Source organism: Lytechinus pictus, chromosome 18 (assembly GCF_037042905.1).
Source record: "Lytechinus pictus isolate F3 Inbred chromosome 18, Lp3.0, whole genome shotgun sequence".
Lineage (NCBI taxonomy): Eukaryota > Metazoa > Echinodermata > Echinoidea > Temnopleuroida > Toxopneustidae > Lytechinus > Lytechinus pictus.
This window is the reverse complement of record NC_087262.1, coordinates 17,202,132-17,227,189: the sequence shown is the minus strand read 5'-3', so window position 1 is coordinate 17,227,189 and position 25,058 is coordinate 17,202,132. Positions and strand designations below refer to the sequence as shown.

Here is a 25,058-nt window from a genome sequence, read left to right as displayed (position 1 = left end):
CAAATTATTTATAAATAATGAAAAACAAATAATCATTATTTATAAATAATGAAAAACAAATAATCATTATTTGTAAATAATGAAAAACAAATAATCATTATTTATAAATAATGAAAAACAAATAATCATTATTTATAAATAATGAAAAACAAATAATCATTATTTATAAATAATGAAAAACAAATAATCATTATTTGTAAATAATGAAAAACAAATAATCATTATTTGTAAATAATGAAAAACAAATAATCATTATATATAAATAATGAAAAACAAATAATCATTATTTATAAATAATGAAAAACAAATAATCATTATTTATAAATAATGAAAAACAAATAATCATTATTTATAAATAATGAAAAACAAATAATCATTATTTATAAATAATGGAATGTCGAACTATTATTATTTACAAATAATGAAGTATTACTTGGAATTATATATAAATAATTAGAAATGATATTTTATATAATAGTAGTTATTTACAAATAAAATGTAAATTATATATAAATAATAGTTATTATTTAATAAATAATGATTATATAACAAATAATTGTTCTATATAATATTGGTACATTCGGCGCCTCATAGAAAGACGGTGCTTTAAATCAATGTTTTAAAGTACAAATTGGCAACCTTTAAACAATGTCTTGCAACAATTCTTCAGGATTTGTGTAATATCTAAATTTTTTCCCAAACTATTCAACTGTGTAAAAAAAAAATGTATAAATGTTGCCAATTTAAGGACGTTCCACAGTTATGTTTGTGCGCATTATGATCGGCACATATTTTACGCTATGTGCGTTGACGTCGCAATGGATGAACAGGTAATTAATCAGCTATGGGCATCAGTTAAGTTTTCACATGATCTGCACTCTGACTGCAGATCCAATGTGTTATTTCATAAAGCTAATTAGCTGAAAAAATCCATGGACCAATCTTTTTTAAATATCTTTACAGTTTCTGAATAGTGAATACTTTATTCTGAAGTGCTGCAAAGTATGATGAATATGGCATCAAGTTTGAATAAATGGTGGAGTCGTTGAGAATTTTTCCTCACATTGATACAAAGCCTTTTTGGTGTTTTTAAATAGCTCACTTGCTCCAATAAAAGTGCAGATAGTCTGAAAACAAGCACATGAACCCCTATTTTTAATGTTTAAACCACTTAAGTACACATTCCCCTACAAGCTTCTAAATTTTGGTGAAAATGACATGGATTTTTAATAAAGTGGAGCATTTACTGTACTTCTCTGATTTTTTTAATAGAAATTTCAACTTTTTGAGATTATGCTTTTGTCATATTTCACACCATTTGAAAGAAATGAAGGTGCCGCTAGCCTTAAAAGGGCAGACAAATAGCAATATGAATTAATTATCCATCTTTAGTATACCATTCTGAACTAAACTGTAAAATTTTATAAAAGTTAAATGGATTTTGACTTAGTAATGTAGGTTTAACCTCAACGTGGTGATCTTGTGGCCAAAATGCCAAATTCTTTTGAACACGCGATTCTCGATTACTTCCAATTGGGTGAACTTCAAAGCTCAATAGCAAAAAATCAAGCACATGAACCCATGTTATTGTTTGCATATTTGAAATATTCAGGTGCTAAAGTAACTCTATGCAAAATTTGGTGAAAATGACATGGATTTCATTTTAACAGTGGAACGTCCTTAAAAAGGAAAGTAGATTGGGGATTTAAATATGAGAAAATATGTGTATCTCTGTGTTATAAACAGGTCCTTAATAGTTAGTTTAATATCAAGAACCCAATTTTCATCAAAAATGGTGATAGGACCTTTTGGAAGGTAAGCTTTCTATACATTTTTTATTTGCCATTCAATTTACTGTATTTATTAAAGGGATGGTCCGTGCTGAAAGTGGAGATGTGACATCATCAGCCCACCTAATGAATATTCATGACGACTGTTTTCACAAAATATTGCTAAACTTTAAACTTCAATAACTTCATTATTTGTTAAACGATATTGATGAAATTTTTGGCATTTTGCTCAGTGAATTCTACTCTATGTATTAAGATATAAATATTTTCAGCCTGGACCATCCTTTTAAGTAAAAGTCACATAGGTAAATACATGGTGATAAGCAACCATAGTAAAGGTAGCATCTTAAAATTTAGTGGGATCCATAACAAATAATTGACAATGTACTGATACAATGAATACAATACAAACAAATGTAATGATTATTGTTAGAGTTCATGAAACAAATTCAAATATATATACTAGACATACACCCAAATAGTATACCATATTTGCATACCATTTGAATTTTATTTCATCTTCTAGTGGTCTAAATAGGACCCTTACTATTTATTTAGTTTTTCATGCAAGTGTTAAAACAGTAAATGGACATAACTAAACCACAGTAAAGGCTAACAGTTAATAATCATTATAATATATAGCATTTAGAGTGCGCCTTCTATCTAGTTTCATATTTAGAGGCGCAGAGGGAATTATTACACAGAAGGGGAGAGTGTTATTTGAAATATGATGAGAATAGATATATCTTGAGGTCAATAAGCATGTGTAGTGGTTCAAACTTGGAGTAGTGTGTGTGTGCAATGCTTTGTAACTGAAAGGGAAAGGTGCTTTCCCAAATGACTGAGGTGGAATATAAAGCCATTTTGTAATTACATGTAGCTCTCGAGCAACTTTACGCAAATTACCTGTCCATTTCTTTCATCGATTGGATATGTACTCAATTAATCATTATGTTTAATTTAATAAGATGTTATATAAGATTGCCTGGTATACCGATCTGCGATATTCAACTCTAATAAAGCAACAAATGCTTAGACCATATGGCACGACTTGTAGGGACTGTTAATTTTTTAAAATGGGAAAAGCTACTATTACATTTTCTGTTTTAAACGGATTGGCTATCATTTGATCCATTGCCAAATACCAAACATGACTCTTATTATTTACTCTTATTCTTTAAATGGGATAACAAACATGATATCATGCTCACCTTAACGATTTCGATTACAAAAAAACATTTACTATGGTTCGCGTCCAATGACCTTCATCTGATAAATAGTAATTACAAATTTGCTTACTTTAAATGGCACTTAAGAATTAAATATCTGTGGCAAAATAAGAGTGAGAATCCACCTTTATACAACTGATAACAGACACTCTATTAAAGCCTATCTTTAATTTTGGTAAATCCCTAAATAGTGCATGTCACTATTCCATTTCATTACAAAATTAGCAATGCATGTGCCCCAAAACGGTTCTCGTATGAAGGATATCAACTAAAATCTGCTTCATTGGATAAATTTACTGATTTTACATTAAAATTCAAATTGATCAGGGTCCCGTAACACAAAGATTAGCGATTAATCGTACGCTTGATTTTTACGATTGATTGTACATTATAGTCAATGCAATCAATCGTAGAAAAATGTTCTACGATCATTGCTAAGCTTTGTGATATGGGCCCCAGGTGCCCAATCAAAATAAAATGTCTCTGTACTTTTGTTTTGTTTATATAAAACACTTACTTTATAGCAGGGGTTCTCAAACTTTTTCTTTAAAGGGCCAGATGAGACTCGAAATAAACCTGAAAGGGCCAGGGTGAAGTGGATACTTAGAAAAAAAAAATGTGCGCGAAGCGTGAATAACCCTTGCGGCCGGGTTCCTACATGCTCTCTGGTGCAATTTGGCCCGTGTTTTGGGAGAATTTAATCCAACAAATTTATAACAGCTTCATATGGAACAAAGGCAAAATTAGAAAAGATTTCAAAATACAGCGAGATTCAATAGTAATGACAATAAAATTGAAGTACTTTGTTAAAAGGAATGTAGATTGTACCTAGTCAATTTTAACACATACCTTGAATTGAGACAGATGTTTTGGAGTAGGCCTATCAATTTTTTGTAGTCAAATTAGATTGGCCAACACATTGGCCTTGTGCTCGATTGCGGCAAAATGAATGCATACTTGTCTGTCCATTCTTCATGGAAAACCCCGGTGGAAAACACGATTTTCAGCATCCACCTTTCTTTTCTTTGCAAAACTGAACCGGCAATTAAGTTTACGTTTTAACCAAATTGATTGCGTGTTGGAATGTGTGCGCATGTGTTTTCAAATCCAACGTGTTATGTGGTGCCGCGCTCATCTAATAAGAAAGTAGAACAGACAGAAAAGACTCCACTAAACGTTTTTTTAATGTCAAATTGATTTGACTGCCATTACTATTATTTTGTTTTCATGGATACACAATGTAATCATATTGAGCTGTGTTTCATATTTTGACTTTAGTGATTAAAAAAAACCAGCAGAGTCTCGCGGGCCGTAGTTTGAGAACCCCTGCTTTATAGCCACGGAATGGGCTGATAATTTCAGGATATAACCTTGTCAGAAGCTTTCTAATCTTCAATTTCTAAATATATACAGTCAAGTGCTCAAACGGCTAATTTGAATTTAAAAAATATATTAAAGAGAGAGGTTGCTACCATTGAATTTAAATCAGGAAAATGTCACATTCAAATGCAAATAGGTAAAAAGGCATTCAATGACATCTATGCCCTTGTAATATTGGAATGTTTGATGATACAAGAGATTTCTTCACATAACTGACCCATCACCAAAGCTTTAGACAAGCTTTAACATTGTACATAAATGTTTGGTGTAGCATATTAAAGATGGCATGTGTGTTATAGAGATTAATTTGTTTCAATAGGGAGGGGCTACAAACCATTCCAAATAGCGTGCATGAAGAAAGCATACTCTCCACCTCCATAATTCACGAAGATCATAATAATCAGAGAAAACCTGGAGAAAAGGGTCATTCATGAATATTCAAGAATATAGAGAAATAAAGGGGGAGAAATCAAAATGGCAGAGCTGCCAATTTTTAAAAGTAAAAAGTAATAATCCGGAAGCATAAAAGTCATAATTCTGGGATAAAAGTCATAAGGTCATATGTGCCACATGGTATCATAAATTTCTTAGAAGAGGTAATAAATATAGTACTGATGCATAATGCAGAGTTTTGCCAACCCTACAGGATGGTTGTTAGGAATATTTATCCAGTGTGCTACATTACTTTTGTGAAGCACTAGCTTGCCTAATCAGGCAAGTACATTTCACCACTAACGTGTGTACGGTACATACCTATTCTACCATAAAAGTATGATATTTGAGGTCAAAAGCGTAATGGCGTAACATGACATAAAAATCGCAAAAAGTATGATTTTTCCTTAATAGTTGGTAGCTCTTAAGTAGGGTATTATTCTGTTCCGATCATGATACAAAATTGGAAAGAATATTCAAAGAATAGAGTATCAAGAATAATAACACATTTTCAAGAAGAAAACTCAATATTTGGATTTTATACATGAGTACCAACATATCCCCCTCCTCCTCTTTATCTTCTTCTAAGTCTAACCAACAATTGTAGCTATATCACCTATCACAATATTTATAATCTTTAAAATTGGTATTCAGAAAACAAAAAGATACTTGTTCATGGACCAAACTACAGCTCAGCAATGACAACATTTGATATGACATTGATCTAAATTTAACATTCAAATAAAAAAAAAATAATAAATTGATTTATTCAAAGTAACCTGAGGGTTGAGGGGTAAGAATTGAAATGTAATTAATGTGCATTACATAAAGCATTAAACACAGGATTGGTTGGAAAGTTTCCACATGGAGTGGGTGGTGTGTAGCAACAGTGTATGGTCAAGTTGAATCCTACATCAGGATTGTAATAATCTCTTCAAAGTGATTGCTTACATTGTACATAAAATTCTATTACATCACAAATGAAAAAAATTTCAATCATCTATTCAATCAAATGAAACTTGTTTATCATTATTATCATAATCATTACTTAATTAGCAAAATGAAAAAAATTACATAAAGAATACAAACAATTCAAATATCAAAGAATGAACAATACATAATAGAAATAGAGTTTAACCACTGGAATGCCAGGGGCAGAAATAGTTAACTAAATGACTGCGGAAATATGTTTTCTGTATATCAAACTGATTTATGGGTTGGCAAAGAATGTTGACTTACCCTCTAAAAGCATCTAAGGATTTGAGTCTCTTTGGTTTGTCCCGACTAGGTCGTTGGATGCTGTTTGAGTCAGCTTCCGAGACGGGGTTAGCGGGTGTACCTAGATCCTATGGGAGAATAATGATTGGATATATTGATAAATGATCAAATTAAAGTGCAAGTAGGAGTAGTTGTAGTAGTAGTAGTAGTAGTAGTAGTAGTAGTAGTAGTAGTAGTAGTAGTAGTAGTAGTAGTAGCAGCAGCAGCAGCAGCAGCAGCAGTAGTAGTAGTAGTAGCAGTAGCAGCAGCAGCAGCAGCAGCAGCAGTAGTAGCAGTAGTAGTAGCAGAAGAAGATGATGGAGGAGGTGATTAAGAAAAGGTAAAAAAGATGGAGAACTAGAACAAGAATAACATGAACAACAAGAACAAGAAGAGAACTTGAGAAGAAGAAAAAGAAGAGGGGGATGTGAAGGGGATGAAGTAGAAACAGAAGAGAAAAGAAGTAAAATGAGGAGAAAGAGAAAGATGACAAACAGCAACACACTGACAGAGAGTAGTTTCAGATGATGTCACAGTGGAAGGGATAACAATTGGAAATCTGTGCGTAAAAAACGATTTATCACGGTTTGATGCACATATTTGTTCCTCCAACATGTCTGCTTGAGGGAATGCTATATTGAAATATACCAAAAACATAAGATAATACAACATGAACTACGTTCTAAAGATTATCAACATATTCATCTTTAAAGGCCCGTAAAATTATCATCTATTGCATTATCCTGAAACATACTCTGACTGGCTTCACCCTTCTTAAAGCCGAATGATTTTTTGAATATCAAGACTCATCTCGGCCTTCAGTCACACCAATGAAACCGACTCCAAACCGACCGATACTATGTCATTGGTAACAATGTAATAAATTTGATCGGTCTGGAGTCGGTCTCACCGGTGTGACTGCAGTATTACTTACACTTGATACAACTCTCTCCATGCCAAAATAATTCAGAAAGCGATGGGTTGCAGTAGACCTGAATAAACAAACAAAAAAGAAAACAAAAATTACTATTTTGAATTACATTCCGCATACAAAGATTGTTGCTGTCCAATTGTTAGAAAGGTTAATCATGTGTTGAATTAACAGTTCACATCCACTATTTACAAGCACAGCTTCACAGTGGACCTCTCCATTTCCGGCATTTTATTTTCAGCCACAAATATTTAATGATCCATATTAAGTTTCAAATGTATAATTAAGATGAATATATATATATATATATATATATATATATATTGCATTACATTTCAATTGTTATAACTGTATTTATGATGGATTTTGTCTACTGTTTTGTTGGAAATGAAAAAATAAAACTGAAACTGAAATTGTAGATGTGAACTGTTGTCATTTTGTTTTTGAATACCTAGAGAATGCATACATGTGTGTCAATTTTGACCAGCCATCCCGACAACTGACAATAAATCACCCAAAATGAATATTGAGATCTCTACTGAGCTTGAAAAAGCACTTTAGCTTTTAAATGAGATGTAACTTGTAAAAATTGATCAACAACAACCCCAACAAGTACTTGATAAAATGCAAAGGAAATTCAGCGAGAGCTTCGTAAAATGATAAAACAAGGTTTGGAGTTTGGAATTCACTCAAGCATGAGGTGTGCACACTGTGCAATCTTGTTGAAACTTCTAAGCAGTCCGAAAAATGGCGTCAAAGAATCTTGTCTCTTTTCATTTATTCGGCTTTGGAACTTCAAATTTTTACAGTATGAAGAAGAAGAATTGCTCTTTAAGTAAGCTAATTTCTAAGTTTGGCTTTTTGAGACCAAATTACTATTTTGATTATTCCCAGGGAAACTTGTGACTTATTGTTAATTTCAGGGTGGTTGTTCACAAATATTCAGTAAAAAAACTATCTAAAAGTCATTATTTAGTTTAAAAAGGATTTAACATAAATTTATGAACTTACTTTAACAGCTGTTTTACAAGAATACAGAAGAAAGCCATTCCAGCAAAAATACCAAGGGTTACATAGATAGCTGTAATAAAATAAACATTACAAAATACTTTAATACTAGTAATGAGCAGACCTCATATTTCATTTGATTTGATTTTGTTCAATTTGAAAATCAATTATTCAAATTATGCGCACATAGTAAATAAATAATTTCTTATTAAGTTCTTACTCAGCGAATATATTCCTTGAGGATGCAAATATCCTCAACATCCTGACTATGTTAATGTCTACAATTAATGTTTCTTGTCACTGTATGAAAAAATTAATCATCAAATATGCTCTTTAAGACAGACAGAAGGAAGTAAACCCTGATTTCATGAGGATGTCTGTAAAATCAAGTTTAATTGTCACTAAATCATCATGGTGCGATAGCTCAGTCGGTAGAGCGGGGTTTCCGGACTGAGGTGACCCGGATTTGATTCCCACTTGGTGCATTAGTGCCCTTTGGTAAGGAATTAATCTGCATTACCAGGTCCCTCGGAGAGGACCTTAAGCCGTCGGTCCTCTGGTTGCTTGCTTACAAGCATTCATGCTTTCTTAGCAATCAGGTAAATAAAATCACTACCATTAATAGGTAAAATCATAGATCTAGTTCTGGGCTGGTATATACATAAGCCAGAATTTCAAGTATTTTACTCAGTATTTAAAAGTAAAATGCTTATCCCTCTTTGGTGTTAAATTGTATTTTTGTCTAAGTATTTTGCTTAAACCTTAGTCAGCCGTCTACCTGGATTAAGTCTGGCTTGCGTGCAGTTTTCAAATGAACATACGCAAAGTCAATTATTTGGCTCTGCCTATATGGCGTCACATTGGCTATGAGTAAGTAAGTCGGCTTGATAAAGTAAAAAACTTAGACGGTAGACCTGAATTGAATACGAATATAAGCGTTTCAAACTCAAACATTTGCATCTGAATATTCATAATATACATAGAGAAACAACACCAAATTATTAACTTACGGATAAACGCATCGTGAGGATTATTCATATAATATACATACAGAAACAACACCAAATTATTGACTTACGGATAAATGCATCGGGAGGATTATTCATTGTGACCAAATTACAGTCGAAGGTGTCCGTGGATTTCTTACTGTTGATATACCACGTGTAGTTTCCATTTTGTTTAAAGTGGTAAGTCAAACTGATTAAGATACAAGAAGAAAAGAAAAAAGTTCATATTTTATTAAGAAATTGAGGATTTTTTGTCAAAAATTAAACTCAAATAATTCAAAGAATTGTATTAAAAAGCTCTCCATATAGACATTGAGAGTGACAAGGTATTAAAAAGAGAGACCTAAGGATTTGAAAATCATTTGTCTTTACATTTCCCAGACACAGGTGAGGATATCATTCTGAATAAATGTATAAATGAAAGAAAGAAAGAAAGAAAAAAAAAGAAAGAAAGAATGAATGAATGAATAAATATGAAATAAATAAATATATAAAATAAATAAATAAACAAATAATCACCGGGTAATTAAAATGAAATGAATAAACAAAAGAATCATTTCAAGTAAAAAAATAATAATCTAAGAAGAAAAAAAATCAGAAGTGAGGAAAGATATCATAACAAAGTAAATATGAAATCATGACAGTTGAATAAAAATAATCATCATATCAAGAAAAAACATCAGTGCAAAAAGCAGAAATGGAAGATACTAGTAGATTAAACCCAGGCTGAAAGATGATTAGGTTCAAGACTGAGAATCAAAAAACTCCAGCAAAAAAGAGAATGAACATGAAAATAAGAAATAAGATTTCACTCACCTGCATACAGTTGCATTGTTTGGGGGTTCGTCTTTCAAGCTTATCTCCATGGTAATCGGCCATGATGTATCCGCCTGCACTTCAACCAGCTCCCTCACATTGACAGAACCAAGGAATATCAGTTTACACTGCAGAAGAAAGGGATGGTTAGACCACGGATGGTTAGACCTACAAGTACATGTAGGTTTCATCATGTTAGCCCACTTGCATAAAACCATTGATAGTGAACATGATTGATTTGAACATCAATAGTAACTTCTTGAAGACAAGGGGCAGTATTCTGAACATTATGTTTCTTGATATTTTATCTTTAAAAATATTTTCATATCCTAGAATGCCATTCTCTACATTCTTTAAGATTATCTCTAAATTACCATCACTTGATATGAGCATAAAAATGTTTTAATAACAATAGGGATTTGTAGAGCACCATCTATCTAGACACAATCTATTCCGAGGCGCATTGTTTTTATTATTTAGCTCGAGCTGCCTTTCAGCACTCATGCATCAAGGAATTAAACCTACCAAGTATCCATTCACCTCACCTGGGTCAAGTGCAGCACAATGTGGATAAATTTCTTGCTGAAGGAAATCACGCCATGGCTAGGATTCGAACCTACGACCCTCTGTCTGAAAGGCGAGAGTCAGAACCACTAGACCACGACGCGCCCACAATAATAATGTATTATGCAGAAGTGGGCAGGCTTCAATTATGAGCTTTGACCTTACAAGGTCAAAATGCTCTTCAAAGGCAATGATGATGTCATAGACTACAATGTAGACTGATATCAGATTACTCTTCTTAAAGGTAAATGCTAGTTTTGGTAACAATATCAAAATGAGTTCGTACAGAATCCAATGAAATGACCACCAAAATGTCTGTTTGTATAAATAAAACGTATGTGCCAAAGGATTCTGGAAAAAATCGTGTAATTGCTGAGAAATCAGCAAATAAGCACAGGATTCGGGTAGAGCGTCGGGCCCGACATTCAAAGCAACAATTATACACTGTCCCACGTGCGCTTATCTGTGTTGGGGATCTTCAGTCTGAACATTTTTCAGCATAGATTTCAAGATTTCAAGTTCAGTTTATGTAACTGTACCAGATCTAGATCCTCGATGATAAACTGACAATTAAGCCTTGTTTTACAGACTTTCTCATGAAATCAGTGTTTACTGCAAATACTGGAATTTCTCTTTAATGTCAACTAGTATCTCAGGCCTGGGCACTCATCCAATGATGTACAAGGTTAGATATGATATCACCATGTCCTCATTCAAAACCCTTTGTGTGCTGAAAGCAATATTTGGACAATTCTTTTTCTGAATTTCTCTTGATTTAGTGGATAAATGCTTGATTTTTTTTTTTGCACAGCCAGTTTCAACTGAAAATAGTACACAGTACAGACATACATGATCATATTGACCTTAAATTGAAATGACTTCTTAAAAAAAGAATTGAATATAGCTTGTGGGCAAAATTTTGACTTTCTACCAATAGAGGGTCTCACAAGAATATGCCCACAATGACATTTTTTTAGTGTTCTCGTGAATACAAAATAATAATCACAAGGATTATGATGAAAGATGGATCATAAATGAATGCAAGGGAATATTGTTTTATTAAAATACCGGTAATGATTTTGAAGGTTTTATTTTGGAGTGTGTGTTGTACGTTGCATGAGGTGGGCCTAGGTCGTATTCATGAAAACTTAATCTGAGAAAGATCAAACATCGTCAGACCATGAGTCATGTTTGCTATTTGGATTTGTGCAATACTGTGAGTACCTGGTATCCATTCATACCAATTACCATTTGTTAAATCACTTGTCATCAATCAATAACATCATCAAAGCTATTAGAAAGAATTACACCCAGCATGTACCTTTGGAGCAGTTTGGGCATGCCTGAGGCAGAGCTGAGGGCATGTGTGTGTGTGATTATTATCATAATGCCTGGGCAAAATGATGAGTATTATGTGTTATAATAACAACGGGTTGTGGATCCTCATTGTTAGACTAGTACCAGCCAATCATTTGATTATGATCGGGGGAGGGGGGGAGGAATACATAGGGACTGGAGGTGATTTGACCCCCATAATACTCAAAAGAGTTGTGGAAATCCTCATTCATTGCAATGTTAAAGCTTATCTAATGTTGCAGATATAAACAATAAGTTGTGAAAAGTAACACCCCCCCTCCCCGAGATTTTTTTTTCCTGATTATAATCCATATCAACATTTCATAATTGTGATTAACGATTTTTACCATATGGGCAATTCCATAGGTTGGTGGACATGAGCTCAATGTGTCTTTGTACATATAGCCCATCTGAACCGTAACGTGAGTAACCACTTTATCTGAACCCCTAGTAAAAACCATGTGTTCTTTATTTTTTGAATTATATACAAATTTGTCTCCCTAATATACTTCTTTGAAATGGATATAATCAACTTTCATAAAAGCCTTGTATGAGGACACTTTTCACTTATGTCCACTTTTCATTTTATGCATGTCCAAATCATGTAACATGAGTAACCGACATATTTCAAAGATTTGCCAGGAGCATAATGAAATTTCCCAAGTTTTGTTTTTATACAAAGGATAGTCAGACTGCCTACTATGTTGTGATAAAGAGATGTTTAGTTCCTATCAATAATAATGGAGTTACAGCTCCAAGTATGAGTCAAGGTGTCTCCAAATGTAACGTGGGTAACTGTGGAATAACCCATATGTAGCTTTGCTTTTGATAGAATATATTATAAAGTACTATTGAAGCCTGCCACTTCTTTCTGCATAGTGTAACCTTATCATAAAATGATTCTGATATTCACATCATATTATGAAAATAAAACGTTTGAATCTCCTACCCTTATCCCTTATATAAAATTTAGCACTGCTGAATTTCTTCATTAGCAATTATAATTGCTATGTCCAGTAAATTCAGCCTCTTCTTCTCTTGGCGGCAATTTTCAGTATCTTTAATAACCCATTTCATTTATCTCATCAAACCAACAAATCTTAAACTGCAGTTGTGAATGGCTTTCTTGGATCACATTTACATGAAAAGTTGTATCAGGTTTTAAACTTAAGGGCCCCAATTCACAAATGTGGTTTTGAAAACCCACTGTTGAGTCCATGGTTTATGCAGATTTCCTGTATAAATTACGCTTATTTTACCGCGTATATTAAAAAATGTCCAATGCTGATACGCGCTTTATACAGGAAATCTACATAAACCATGGATTCAACCGTGGGTTTTCAAAACCACCTTTGTGAATTCGGGCCAAGGTGTTTCAAAATCATAAATATGGGCTTATAAAGAATATAAACAACGAAAATCAGCATGCCTAAAACTCCAAGTAATACAAGATCAGATTCATGCTAGTTTTCATTTGAACAAAATACATGTAATTTGTTAATGTTATTTGTATTCATTCTTTTGTTTTCTTTAATAATACAAGATGCCAGTGTGGTGTACAACCTAGAAAATGAAATATGAGTATTGTAGAGTCCCTTCTTGCCACTTGAAATAATATGCACAACAGATTTCTGAACATATTGCAAATTGGATGTTTTTTCACATCATAAAGAGATGATGTATGATTTTGCAAGTGTCGATGATTAAATAATCAATGCAATCCTTGAAGGGACCATGAGTATCAGGGGCGGGGGGATGCATAGGGAATCAGGGCACTTTGCCCCCCCCGAGCCTGGGAATGAAAACTGAATTTAAATAAATAGAGCCCTGGGAAATCCCCAATCACTGCTAAAGCTTAAAACAAAAGCTTATCCAATACAGCAGTTTTAGGCAGTAGGTAGTGATAAACAAAACAAAACAAAATGTTTGCTTGGTGGTATGCCTTACATACAGTGGTACTCAAAAAGTTAGTGAACCCCACCAGAAAATAAACATGTTTAAAGTGTTCAAGTTCTGCCATGTTTTAGATATTTAATTGTGAAGTCAGGCGAAAAAAACATTACATTCAAAATAGTTTGTTTCTCTGGGCTTGCCGAACATTGTAGTGCTATTGTCTACATTCAACACTCAGCATGAAGGAGAGCATGTTGTAGTGGGGTTTGCTAACTTCTGAGCATAAAGTCCTGCATATTGGTGTCACAAACTTCCCAAAGCTGCGACAGAATTGAATCAGATATTATGTGATCTGCGGCCTCCCACCCTAAAACCAACAATAAGTCGCCCAGAATGAATTTTCAGATTCTTATTGAGCTTGATCAAGCACATCCTACGTTTAAAATGATATATAATGTTGATCAACAATAACGTACACAAGTACTTGATTGAACGTAGAAGAAATTCAGTGAGATGTTCAAAGAATGAGAAAACGAGGCCAAAAGTTCAGGGTTCATTCAAGCATCAAATGTGTTCACTGTGTATTAAACTTCTAAGCTTTCTGCCCGGGGGAAGACGATTTAAAAAAACATCTGTATTTCATCTATTTGACTATACAACTTAAAATTTTACAGTATACATGAAAAAGAAGAGTTACTCTTTGAGATGGAAAATTTTCTCATTTTACGTTTTGAAGGCCAAATTAACATTTTAGCTATTTACAGAGAACCTTCCCTCACGATTTATTTTTGGTTTTGGTGAGGCTGGTCACATATTACATGTATATCCTTTACATTACAGTACATATGATAATAAATAATATATTCTTTTTACATATATTACAAAGACACCATTCTCACTACATTCCTAAAACTAGTTTACTGGAAACTAGTTTAGTGGAAACTAGTTCAATGGAAACTAGTTTAACGTGTAGTGAGAATGGTCGAAGCGATCCTCCAAACAAGTTCGGAAAACCACTTCGCGATGTAGTTTTCTAGAACGCTTAACCTCGGTAAACTGGTTTTAGCACAAGTGAGGACACAACCGTTCTTCGTGAAGCGATCTTCGCACATTTTGAGCGTGCTACTCCACACGACAGGTGTAGAATACCGCTGCGATTTCGTGCGAAATGTGTCACATCACTGAGAGCGTTTCCATAGCAACAAGATTACTTTAGGTGAAGTAATTTTGAAAACCACTTTCGGGTGATCAAGTGGGAATGCTAGCAAAGCGATCTTCCAAACTGGTTTCCTGAATCGGTTCCTAGTAAACTAGTTTCAGAAAGGGTTATGAGAACGGCCTCAAAGTAACACCCACCTTGTAGCATTCTGTGGTTTGAATTGAGATGTTTATTTTTTCCTCCACGCCATTAGAAACATAGATGAAAGCTGTGTCGTGGGAGATGACATTTTCATGGGTGACAAGAAACTGATAAACGCCTTCTTCATTCGTCACTGGACTGCTCACCGCATATGATGGACCCCCTGAAGAAAGGGATTAAAAAAGTAATTGGGGAAGAAATTGAAAAATAGGGTTCGAACTGTGGGGGGGGGGAGGAGGGGGAAGTTGACCCCAGAGTGGCATAGAATGCATGACTTTGTACTCGCTGCATGAGTTTGACCCCCTGAAAAAAGGGATTAAAGGTAAATAGGGATAAGAAGTGAGAACTAAAAAATAGGGTGTAAACCAATGGGGGGGGGGGGGACTCTCGACCCCAGAGTGGTAAAGACTGCATAAATTTGTTCCCACTGCACGAGATAGGCCCCTTGAAAAAAGGAATGAAAGGTAAATGGGGATAAGTAGGGGTGAGAACAAATTTTTCAATAGGGTGGAAACCAATGGGGGGGGGGGGGACTTTCAACCCCACAGTGGTAAAGACTGCATAAATTTGTTCTCACTGCACAAGCCCCATGAAAGGTAAATTGGGATAAAAAGGGGTGATAACAATTGAAAAAATAGTGGAAATCGATAGGGGGGCACTCGAACCCAGAGTGGTATAGACTGCTCGACAGCCTGGTGCTTGATTTTTCCATTCATTTCATTCTGTTGTCTCCTTTATTTTCCGTTAGCTGTGACCCCCACCCTTAATAGGCCAGTGCTTCAACGTAAAGCTTAATGCAGAAAGGGTCCATACAGGGGTCAGATATTGAACCCTTTGAAGGTTACAGATGAAGAGCCCCTATACTGCACAGGGTCTTGGGCAGAGCCCCCGGTAGCTTTGAAGATTTATAGAAGTAAACATCAAGAGGCTTTTGTAAAGGTATTTCTTGCCAGCGTAAAGCTTTACTTAGGTGGGGAGATATAATGCATAATTAATAGGAGGATATGTCTAACCTTTGGCAAAGGACTTTTTTGCCCTGATTTCTAACTTTATTGCATAAAATTTAGCTTATAATAGACTTAACCCTAAAAGGCCCGGGGGGGGGGGGTGGAATCCGCCCCCTCAACATTTTTCGAGATTAATCCGCCGCGCAAAATTTTTTGACCGCGTCGCTCGCTGACTTTTTACTTTCAAGTCTCGGTGCAACTTTTGAGACCAAATTTGCGATACGCGGTTACGAAATTACGCAACATTATGTAAGTGCATGTCAGACCCAAATTCGCTTAAAAACGTGAATTCATGTACAAATCCAATGCAAATTGTATATTTAGACAAAATTCATAAATGTATCATTATTTCTACTTTTACTGATTAAAATTAATCATTTTTGTCTTGCTTATGATCTGAATTAAGTCTGCAACAATTTCCATCCAAAACACAATAAAAAACAAAAGAAAAAATTTGCGATACCAATTTTTTTTTTATGTACATTTGATCAGAATCCTACAAAGAGTCTGTGAATAAAAATAAGTTGATTAGAGCAAATGTTTTATTTCATGAATAAATTAGCATAATTAATTCATTTTAAAAAAATCTTATTTTTTTCAGAAAAATTAATCATACAGCCTTGTAGATTTTATCGCACACTACCACTGTGCAAATTTTCGCGGCACTCGTGCGATCGACGGGCGAGATCTCAGGTGGGGGGGAATCCGCCCCCCTCGGCTGTGAGATGGGTCAAAATAACCAGGCTCTTTTAGGGTTAATACATAATGTTATATGCCAACCAGCTTTCTTCCCATTCTTTACTTTCAATCCTCGGCAGCCCGGTCGTGTTATTAATTTTACCTTTACCCGAGATTCTGGAAGAGTGCTGTGGATCCCAGCAGTCAGGCTTCCAGTTCTGTGCCATTTTCATCCGTCTCAATGATTGGTGAGGTGTCTGCTCAGTGTCATTTTGGCTCAGATTAAGTTATTCTCTTTTTTTTCTTGCCCCCTTTTCATTTACCAATTTAACTTTTGGCTCATCCCATTCTTCATTTCCCGCTTCTGTTTGCCATTTTGTCTTCTTTCATTTCTTTCCCTTTCTTACAAAGTATCATGCAAATGTAATAATAGCTAATATTTATATAGCGCTGCTCTTCAAAGCATATTATTACACCGGTCATTGGATTCTTTTCAATCCCCCCCCCCCCCCGAAAAGTGTATATTTGGATGGTTTGTTGATTCTTCTTTCCTTCTTTTTCACGCTTTCACTTTCCTTCCGTATTCCCCTTCCATTTATTTTCCTTTAATAGCTTTCTTTTCACTTTTCCATTTCCCCCCTCCTTTCCTCTTTTTCTTTCTTTCCTTTCCCTTGGCTTGGCTTTGCCCACTCACACGTATTGCAAGGTTAGTTAGTATACTAACAAGGGCAAGGCTTTGCCTAGTCTTGAGGACTCCATGATGTCTTTTTTTTAAAAATTTGACATATACTTCTTCATCATTGGAGTCTTGAATCCCCTCCCATATAAGAGAGACATGTAAACACAGGTGGATTTCCCTAGGAAATCTATCTTTTTTATAAAAAATCACGTAAATGATCGTGATTTTATTATTCTCTACACCTTCCTACGCCTAATGCATAAGAAGGTTTACAAAAATATTAAATTAAATGTGAAAAAATAAAAGGTTTCTTACCAGACCGATGTCGTGTAGATCCCTCGATCCAAATGTACACAACGCAAATACAATAGGGTCGTCACTTGAACTGCTTACGTATGACGTACATCCGGTTAGCGATGCCGTGTTGTAGAACAATTTACGGATAAAAATTATTATTTCACAAATAATAAAATTCATTACGTGATTATAAATAATTAGTATAATACTGCTAATTATTTATAATCACGTAATAAATTTTATTATTTGTAAAATAATAATTTTTATCTATAAATTGTTCTTCAAAACGGCATCGCTAACCGGATGTACGTCATATGTAAGCGGTTCAAGGGACGACCCTATTGTATTTGATTTGTGTACATTTGGATCGAGGGATCTACACGACATCGGTCTTATAAGAAACCTTTATTTTTCACATTTCAATCGAATATTATTTTAAACCTTCTTATGCATTTAGGCGTAGAAAGGTGTAGAGAATAATAAAATCACTATCATTTACATGATTTTTAATAAAAAAGATGGATTTCCTAGGGAAATCCATAGACCTGTGTTTACATGTCTCTCTTATGCATATATGGGAGGGGATTCAAGACTCCAATGATGAAGAAGTATATGTCAAATTTTATTTAAAAGACATCATCATGGAGTCCTCAAGACTATTAGGCTTTGCCTAGACCACCCATGGGTTCATATCATCTCGCGTGCGAAGGAATATCAGTCATATGCACGCGACACACACGACAAGTCAAAAAGATAGTGGGCTTTTGCCCACATAAAATATCACCAATAATCTGGTATTTCACATTCTGCTATGACACTTACCGAATCATTTAGATCATTCCGTGACTTCTCCTTGAAGTTTCTTTTTTAAAAAATGTATATTTTCTTGATCTTTAGTGAAGATTTCACGGAGATAAAATTTGGTCAGCGTAGATATCAATTTTCGCCTAAAGAGGGCGCGCGATTTATATTCATATCAAAGACACAACAAGGGAAAGATTAGGAACCTACACTATTTTACACGCAAATCGACGCAAGGCATTACGCGAAGTCCGTGAAGTGTCCAATCTTTTCATTGTATAGACTTTGGTATACCGTGACGTTCGTTAATACTGCTTGTACTGCTGGTTTCGTTCCAGGCATGTGTATTTAAAAAAAATATATATATTAGTCATCGTTTTAAATTGATTGCAACAAAAGTGTTATCATCGCAAATAGTAATCTTGAATTATGTTTTTGAAGGTATTTTATTTATTGGTGCCCATAATTAGTAAATTAATAATAAGAATTGCGCATTCAAAGAATTTAGACACAGTTATAAAATTACCGAGGAGCTGAATCAAGGTTGTGAAATTTATTAGCGCCACCAACGGGCTTCCTTGTATTTCCGTAGAAGAGACATACGAAGTCACATGCTAGGCTGGGGTAAGCGAAATTTGCTCTTTTTAAATGAAATTAGTATAAATATCATATATATGTATAATTTTGTTATGTATCGCTACTTACCGGAAAGAGCCCCGGTGCGTAGCGAGAAGGAGTTTCGGCAAATATTACTTCAGCAATGAAGCAATGTTTGCCGACTACTTCGAAAATCTACGGTCAAACACGGTCCGGTGTACGAGGTTCGTTTATATATATATACGAACCTCGTATTAGTGTGAGTGGCCTAGACCACTCTAGGCGACACCGCAATACTTACCCGTGTTAATAAAGTGGGACTCCGCTCACGCGCGTTTGGGCCGCCCTAGCTTAGAACTAAGCACTAATATCACCTTAAAAACTAAGTCTACAAGGTATGTATAATCTATTTACTACTTTAATGGTTCTTTTGATGTATTTTCTCAAGAATTCCCACGGATTTGTCTCAAATCTCGCGACAAACCACGTCGCCATAGACAGCTGCATATTCTTTTTTATTTATAAATAAAGCGCCCCTTACGATAGTTGTTAACAACGCGGCCAAATCGTTAGGTTTTTTGCACTGTGTCCAAGGCTTTTTTATTTTGTTTGATTTTTTATTTTTTAATAAATATTTTGTTCAATAGCGATTTTTACGTCAAATATTAAAATTATATCACAATATATTTTTTAATTGTAGAAATATATATAATATTATGCAATAATTTATTCTATATATATTTTATAATAAAATTTATAATTGTTGCGGTCTTTAAAAAAGGATAGTCGATCGATCAGGTGATGACCACACGTATCACGTGATCTGAAAATCAGCTTCATACCGCTTTGATCGCACTCGACGGTGACCGGACTGACTGCCAAAAAAAGATCGAAAAAGGACTCGAATGTAAGTTTCCCTTTATTTTATTAAATTCAAATTAGGAATAGGAATATATTTAATGGGCAATCTTTTAATAAATGATAAACAAACGAGGACAAAACTCATATTTTGGGAGTAATATCATACTTGGGTGCAGGAAACAGTACGGTTAGAAGTTCCAACCTGTTTTTAACGCATTGTCGCCTATGAGGTCCATACATGCTAATGTTTGGACCTCATTGGTACCACTCCTAGTACCAATGAGGTCCAAACATTACATGTATGGACCTCATAGGCGACATCAGTGATAAAACCGGTTAGACATTGCCGTTTCTATTTGCACCCAAGAACTTTGGCAAATGTACGCCTTAATACATAGTGGATGGTAACAATTTAGGTATTAATTAGTTTTAAACATGATAAGGAAACTTCTACGACATTTGAAATTTAATGGATTGAGGTTAAACTTACATTTTCAGTCTTTTTTCTTGAATTCTTGGTGAGCGTTCCAAACGCTGTGGGGACTGATCAACTACGATGTGATTCACGTACTGGTCAGCTGATCGGTCAGGTGATCGGTTGGTTATCTTTTTGTCAGACGTTCATAATTTATATTACAATATATCAATCTTCAGTATCTTGATTTCAAGCATCAGTATTGCAGGGAAAAGTCATTATCGATTGGAATCAATGGCAGATCGGGGGGGGGGGGGGGTTGAGCATTTCTGGCCCGTTCCACCTTTTGAGATTCATAGTCAATATTTTGGATGTAAAAAAAAAATGTCGTTCGTACAAAGTTAAGTCCCCCCCCCCCACCTCCTTATGAGAATCACAGCAATATTTGTAATGGGGATATTTTGTTCATATTCTTTGCTCTTTTTTGTCCTTTTCTTTTTTGCTTCCCAAATTTATTTTACTTTGAACATATGACTTTCTATATTTAATGACAAACTTTTTTAGGGGGGTGGGGGCTTGCCAAATATAACGCGCGACAAGATGACCTTCTTTTTCTAGTGACAACTTTTTTTTTATTTGTCAAATTTTACGAGAGACAAAATGACCTTCGATCATTATTAATTAAACCTTTTTTTTGGAGGGTAGGGGGCTCGCCAAATAGTGACACACTTTTTTTTGTAAAATGTTATGCAAGAAAAAATGATCTTCAATCATTATCAGCTACCTTTCATTTTTTTTTAGGGGGGGGGGGCTTGTCAAATTTTACGTGGGACAAATGACCTTCATTTTTTAGTGATTTTTTTTTTTAAACTTGACAAATTTTAAGAGGAACAAAATGGCCTTCAATCATTTTTAGTTAAAACCTTTTTTTGGGAGGGGGGCTTGCCAAATATTTCACAAACAAAATGAACTTCAATTTTAGTGACCATCTTTTTATTACTTTTAAAATTTCACGCAGGACAAAATGACCTTCACTTTTTTTTAATGTTATGTTATATCGAGATTTTTTACCTGACTGCTAAAAAAGCACGAATGCCTGTGAGCAAGCAACCAGGGGACCAACGGCTTAAGGTCCTCTCCGAGGGACCTGGTAATGAGGATAAGCCTTAAGGGCACTAGCGCACCACTTGGGAATCGAACCCGGGTCACCGGATCCGAAACCCCTGCTCTACCGACTGAGCCATCGCGCCTCCGATATGTTAAACTTGGGGGGGGGGGGAGGCTTGCCAAATATTACACGGACAAAATGAGTCTTTTATTTTTAGTAACCATCTTTTCTTTTTACTTGTCAAATCTTACGCGAGACAAAATGACAATTTTTCTGTGATAACCTTTTTGGGGGGGTTGTCAAATTTTACTTGAGAAATTGCACCCCCCTACTTTGGAAAATCGAAGATTAAGATCATGAGTATAGCCTACATCTCAGAGGCATAAACAGATGGGGGCATGGCTGGCCATCCCCCGAGTGGATTTCACCTGAAAAAAAAACATAGGAGCAACGGAAGGAAGAAAGAAAGAAAAATGAAAGAAAGAACGAAAGGAAATTTAAAAAGGAAAGTAATGTGAGAACAAATAATCCGGGGGGGGGGGGCTACTCAGATAATAAAAAAATCTGCCATCTGTAATTAAATTGGATTAGTTAATATCCAGAGGTCCCAGGGCTACCAACATACATGTAGCGCGGGCAGTGCATGGCGTACCTAGGATTTTCCACAGGGGGGCAAAATCGGCCGCCAAAAAATTTGACAAGCAAAAAAAAAGGAAAAAAAGGCTCTTCAATGAAAAAGGTCTTCAATCGTACCAGAAAAAATTTGACAAGCAAAAAAAAGTCTTCAAGCTCGCCAGGGGGGGCAAAATAGGTATTCAAGCTCGTCGGGGGGGGGGCAAAATAGGTTTTCAAGCTCGTCAGGGGGGCCGGGGGGCAGAGATATGTAATTTGCATGGGTTTGTGACTCATCGGGGCGGGGGGGCAGACTGCCCCCCCCCCTAGGTACGCTAGTGCTCGGGACTAACATTACGTAACTTGTATCTTCCACATGCGACATGTACTATGCCCCCTCTTATATACCCCTGTTATGCCCCTGCACAGCAGGCGCGTAGCCAGGGGGGGGCGGTGGGGGCGGTCGCCCCCCCCAAAACGTCCCCAAAAAGAAAAAAAAAGAAGGGAAAAAGAGAGGAGAAAAGGAAAAGGGAAGGGAGGAAAGGGAAGAAAGGTAGCTTTGTGTTTTTTTTTTTTTTTTTATTCTTTTTTTTTTTTCTCAAAAGAGAAAGTCCTTCACTCTTGCTCTAAATGTATATATGAATTTTGCTTCCGCGCTGCGCGCGGTTAAATGACAATACTGAAGTTCTCCATTGTTTCCCAACACGGTTTTTCCACCTCAGCTATATGTGTTTCTTGCCAGTTAAAGTTTAAATGTATACATTAGGGCATGGAATTAGAGTAAGGTTATGCCGAAGTATATGAAGTTATCTTTTTTTTTAATTGATCGCGCAACTTCTGGTCTGGTCGGCTCCGGGCGTGTAAAATCATTATATAAATTTCTGCCGTCACCTCCATAAGTCAACTTCTCCCGCTTTTCAGCTCATTACTAAACAACCATAATTTTGGGGCAAACAGGTACCTAATTTTAAAAGAGGAAGGTATAAAATTCGTGTCGTATTAAATAAAAAAGTACAATACTTTTTATCAAATTCTATTAAACTTCATGTCATTTCTCTGCACATTCATTTCCTGTCCTGTTTTGCGCCCTCAGTTTGAAATTTTGAATGACACTTAAGTTTCTTTATAATTCAAAATGAAACGCTTCAGGATAAGTCAAAGAATTAGGCATCCTTTTTTATGTAATTTCAATAAATCACAGAAGTTTCAACTTTTTGTGCACTATTTTCCTTGTAATGAAGTTCAATAATCTTAGAAAATCAATTGAATTAGAGCCGATGGGGTATTAGAGATATTTGCATTTGATGAAAAGTCCGCTCTTTGAAATTCCAGAGTTTCATCGCTTTGCGCGGGGATGAATATCCCTCCCGGCATATACACTTCTTCTCCTCTGTTTTGCGAGTTGAATATGTGCACTGTCGCTAAATTGTTTGTAATCAAATCTGATCTTTCCAAGGGAAGTATTCAATATATCATTGAGAATACCCTTTTCACTGGACCCTTTACATGGCAAAAAAAAATGATAAAACGCTTCAGCTTCCGCGCTTCGCGCAGGGTTATTATATTAATTTCCTCCATTGTATTCATTTTTTGTGCGTTCACAATCACTTTTGAAAACAAGGTTCATGAAAACAAGGTTCAAAATCACAATATAGTCAACTGAATTGGAGCTGATATAGGTACTAGAGACAAGAGAGACGGCTCCTTTTCATTTTAATTTATGAAACACCAAAAGCTTCGCGCTTCGTGCGGGAGGGGGAAACTCCCCCTCCCTGCACCCACCCCCTAGGGAGCGCGCTTCGCGCGCTCTGTAAGTGTTGGCACGCTTCGCGTGCACTTTACCGCCCCCTCCAAAATGAAATCCTGGCTACGCGGTTGCTGCACAGACTCGCCTACATTGATTTCGATATTTAAGCGTCATTATAAAATTATAGCAAAAAGAACGCCTTGATTAAAGGCCATTACCCCTAGAGACTCGCGAGCGTCATGTGACAACTCGCCCTGGATTTGCACGTACAGGATCCTATGGCGACAAAATCCATCGCAAGAGTTGGCCAGAAGAGGCGATGAAAACACAAAATTTGGAAAGAAAAGAACCCGTGAGTACCCGTTTTACATGATAATTATGAAATTAGTATATAATTGATAACATAGACCTAAATTTAGGCCGTAATTTTGATTAATTTGCTGGAAATTCAAGGCCAAAACGTACCCGTCTGGCGTCGACTTTTCCAACACGCGTTGGAATAGCGGTGTAGCCCCAGAGTGGGCTTGGCTTTGGAACCCTTTTTTCATTCTTTCTTTCTCCTTTTTCTCTTTTTCCTGTTTTTCTGAATTATTTTCCTGGTGAAATTAGGCTAGGAGGCTAGGAAGCCTATTACGCCACTGCTACTTTGCATTTGGTACACTAGACTAGGCCTACACTAACAATTAGACATCAATCCCAAAAATTAAATTGTCATAACTCGGTCACAACTCACACTCTAACAATCACAGACACAGAAATCAACGTATGGGACACACCCAAGGCATAGGCCTAGATCTAATTGAATTAAACTATCAATGACAGACAGGCTTACCTAAAAGGGTACTGAATAAAATTGAAGATAATAGAAGGATAATAGACATAGCATTCGAAGACGTCATATTTTCATCAGTCATTCCTACTTTTTCTAACCACCAGTGAGTAAAAAGTGTTTCCGCAGGAACTTCACGGTAACTTTCTTCATATGATATGATCACGGGATCGCGACGGGTATAACGTATAGCTGCGCGACGCGCGCCGCTGGCCGTTCGAGCTGTGCTGCTCAACCCATAGAGATATATTACTGCTATGGCTCAACCATGGACCTACTTGGGGGAGGGGTCTATATATATGGTATTGTTGTTTAAAAACAAATAAGCATAATACATGTACGGTATTAGTAAAAAAGAAGGAAAAAAAATCATCCCCGAAAGAGATAATAATAATAGGCACTGG

The 25,058-nt window shown here is 35.6% G+C and overlaps 1 protein-coding gene across 2 annotated transcripts; it reads right to left on the bottom strand.

The window, feature by feature from the left end:
• Positions 1 to 1,287: 1,287 nt before the first annotated feature.
• LOC135157461 (heparan-alpha-glucosaminide N-acetyltransferase-like) lies at positions 1,288 to 24,822 on the bottom strand. Of its 2 annotated transcripts, none has more exons than XM_064112971.1 (8): positions 24,658 to 24,822; positions 15,020 to 15,186; positions 9,851 to 9,978; positions 9,106 to 9,224; positions 8,031 to 8,100; positions 7,023 to 7,080; positions 6,071 to 6,177; positions 1,288 to 4,810 (listed from the first exon to the last, which is right to left on the bottom strand). In XM_064112971.1, the coding sequence occupies exons 1-8, from the start codon at positions 24,737 to 24,739 to the stop codon at positions 4,726 to 4,728; spliced, it is 816 nt and encodes a 271-aa protein (XP_063969041.1). In that variant the 5' UTR covers positions 24,740 to 24,822; the 3' UTR covers positions 1,288 to 4,725. The 2 variants fall into 2 exon arrangements, with proteins under 2 accessions (XP_063969041.1, XP_063969042.1); XM_064112972.1 differs by lacking the exon at positions 24,658 to 24,822 and adding an exon at positions 16,872 to 16,966.
• Positions 24,823 to 25,058: the final 236 nt, after the last annotated feature.